This window comes from Leptinotarsa decemlineata, unplaced genomic scaffold, assembly GCF_025532065.1.
Source record: "Leptinotarsa decemlineata unplaced genomic scaffold, Ldec_3_MD MMD2_tig00002082_RagTag_RagTag, whole genome shotgun sequence".
NCBI lineage: Eukaryota > Metazoa > Arthropoda > Insecta > Coleoptera > Chrysomelidae > Leptinotarsa > Leptinotarsa decemlineata.
In genome coordinates this window covers 9,625,893-9,628,941 of record NW_027412573.1, presented here as the reverse complement: position 1 = coordinate 9,628,941, position 3,049 = coordinate 9,625,893, and the positions used below count along the sequence as shown (strand labels likewise).

Genomic DNA, 3,049 nt, shown 5'->3' with positions numbered 1-3,049 from the left:
TCGGATACCATCGACTTTATATTTATGATACACCGGGCCAAACAGCCCGGAACCGGTCTGAAAGTATGTTCCAATAATTGAAAATATATTGCGGCATCAGTTGTATCGCCAACAACGTATGCAGAAATAACTTCAGTAAAGAATCCTGCACTGACACATGTCGGATATAATCCAACGCCCTTCGTGGTATTAGCCAGGGGAGTAGTGGTTTTCTGAAAGGTGTCGGTTCATTAACCTACAGTGCAGGGAGTTGAGACTGGCCTGAACAAATTGTTCCTTTAGATGATAGAATCGTTGTATCGCCCTCGATAGCAGCCATATTGAATAATAAAATCAATTTTATTTCTGACCGGGATATTATAAGCTTATATCGTCATAGTTACGCTATCAATAAAGAGGGTCATAACTCCCTTGGGACATTATAGATTTTATAATTCCCTCTACCTTACACAAGTAAAAATAAATAGAAATGAAAACTGAACCTTATTTCATTTATTCACGTCATTACAAATAATAAATGTACAATTTTGAAATGTTCGAAAATTACTTCCGCCACTGGAAACAATTTCTTCTTTTGTATGGCTGGAGCTTCTGTTCACTACAGTCGAGGTACCTGCCTGCGACGAAGGCAATGTCCCGTATAGGAAGATGAGTTTGGCAATCCTAAATACATTCCGATTTTGCTGGGGATTTTCCCAAACATGTTTTTTCCAATTGGCTGAGATGTACATTTATTTTGTCGGAAGCTCAAAAAAAATCGTTCAATACCTTTAGGACGCAAAGACATATAAAGTCTTAATAAAGGCAAAGCGGAGAACTCTTTTTCATCCACAACTGTGAATTTCTTCGATACACCAGTTTTACTTTCCGGTACGTTCACTACCATAACGGAATCCCGGTCCTTTATATCCGATATCTTCATATTCAAAAGTTCCTGACTTCTGCATCCTCCAAAATAACCCATAATCAAAACAACCTATAACAAAAAAAAGGAAATAAATACACACAAAAAGGAAAATAAGAAAAAAATTACCTTATGCAATAAATGAATATCATTAGGAGCGTCCTTTAGGAATCTGATAACATCTTTAGGAGATAAAACAGCAGACTTTTTCGGCTTATAACTCTTACTCTTCCGTTTCAAAAAAGCCTGTAGTTCATTGAACTTGGTGATATCTTGTTTCTCATGTATAGTCACCATCGATTTTAGCATTGACCATTTAGTCCATAAAGAATTCGGACTATACGTTTCTGACTGAAACGAATAAACACAATTACTACCAAATCTACCGAAAAACATAGAAAATTCCTTACCAGTTCTTGAAAATATGCCAGAAATACAGTTTCAGTGACATCTTTTGGCATAACATTTTTCCGTGTCAGCCAGTCCAGATATATCTTGTATTCTTTTTGGTATACGGCTTCACTTTTCGATGGAATTGATGATTCTCTTGTTTGTTCAGCTTTTTTCAAAATATCCTCCATTATATTTGGGGTAGAAAACACGTTTTCACCGCAAACACAGCTTGATAACAAAGTTCTGTTTATAAACAAGTAACATAGCAACAACCTAGCAACAAGAAAACTCTACTATAATCAACGGTACCTGATTCAAATATACCGGGAAGGTAATGAATTGGTACATTTTTCCGTTTCAAAAATGAACAAAATTTTATTGAAATCGGTCAGAAATAAAATTATCTATGTACCACGGGAATCAATGAGCCTTAATAACCTCAGGCAATTGCTGTCCCTCGGGCCAGAGGCCCTCGGGACGCAAACTTTGCCATCGGTAATTAAGGCCCTCCTAATTCCCTTGATACATAAATATATATTATCAAACATTTTTTCCTTGTTAACCTACGAATTTTTCATCCCAACTGTTAGACTCAAGAGTGGGAAATCGAAAATGGCCTAATTTTGATTTATGATCTCCAGCTACGCCAATGAGTGACTGTAATTTGTTGCTCCATTTTCCTGAGACGACACTTATTTGTGTCATTAATGGATTTCTGTTGAATTCCGTCTCAAGTCGCGAAGATGGGAGTGCCATTGTAGCTGTGACATTTCTATTATTTTCTTTGTTCCGAAGTATTTCTATTTTAAGGAACTTCCAGACACTAATTGCCGAGTTTGCTCACTGTAAAAGGGTTTTCACGTTCAACAACTTTTAATTTTCCTTCTCAAATTCTAGGAAGACTTACACAAGTCGGACGATTTGTATGAGTTTTTGCAAAAGTTTGCTGTAATGAAAAATGAATTAGAGCTACGAGATACTTCAATTCACTTTGGTGATACTTTCCGTTCAGTTTCTCATGGGTAAACATTTCTTGAAAGAAAATGTGCAGATTGGGAATTTGCATGGGGAATTTATGGTGGATATGAAGAAGACTGGGTGGACATAAATTCTTATTCCAGGATGGAAGGAAGGAGTTATTTCTGATATGATGTTACGAGAGTGGTGAGGTCAGCCATCAGTTATAAACAGATATGAAGAATGGATTGAAAATTGCAAATAAATCAATGCAGATATTTTTCCAGGCAGGCAAAGAATAACCCTTCACTCGTAAGTATCGCATTTGTATAATATTTTCTGAAACTACAACATTTGAAATCAATATAAACGATAGATATTCACATAATCGCACGCTCCAAAAAACTTGTAATAATTACATGAAACTTCTTTGTAACAAATGGGACACCTCAAGGCAGTGTACTCGGTCCACTAATTTTTTTATTATATGTGAATGATCTACCTAATAATATAAGTAATGGTGCGATATACCTTTACGCAGACGACACTTCCATTATTCTTTCAAGTAAAACAACGGAAGAAATGCATAATCTTGTGAACTCAGTCCTACACGAATTTGATGACTGGTGTTACAGGAATAGACTTATAGTTAACCTGAGAAAAACTGTCTGCATGGAATTTGCAAATTCATCTCGAAGCCTACATGATTTCAATTTCATTTTCCGGAATGAATCCTTGGCATTAACAAGCTCAACAAAATTCTTAGGAACAATAATGGACTCATATTTCACTTGG

General features: G+C 36.0%; 1 protein-coding gene across 1 annotated transcript; it reads right to left on the bottom strand.

The window, feature by feature from the left end:
* Positions 1–484: 484 nt before the first annotated feature.
* On the bottom strand, positions 485–1,811 carry LOC141482927 (uncharacterized). Its single transcript, XM_074176971.1, has 3 exons — positions 1,315–1,811; positions 1,034–1,255; positions 485–976 (listed from the first exon to the last, which is right to left on the bottom strand). Exons 1-3 carry the CDS (start codon positions 1,483–1,485, stop codon positions 599–601), a joined length of 771 nt encoding a protein of 256 aa, XP_074033072.1. The 5' UTR covers positions 1,486–1,811; the 3' UTR covers positions 485–598.
* Positions 1,812–3,049: the final 1,238 nt, after the last annotated feature.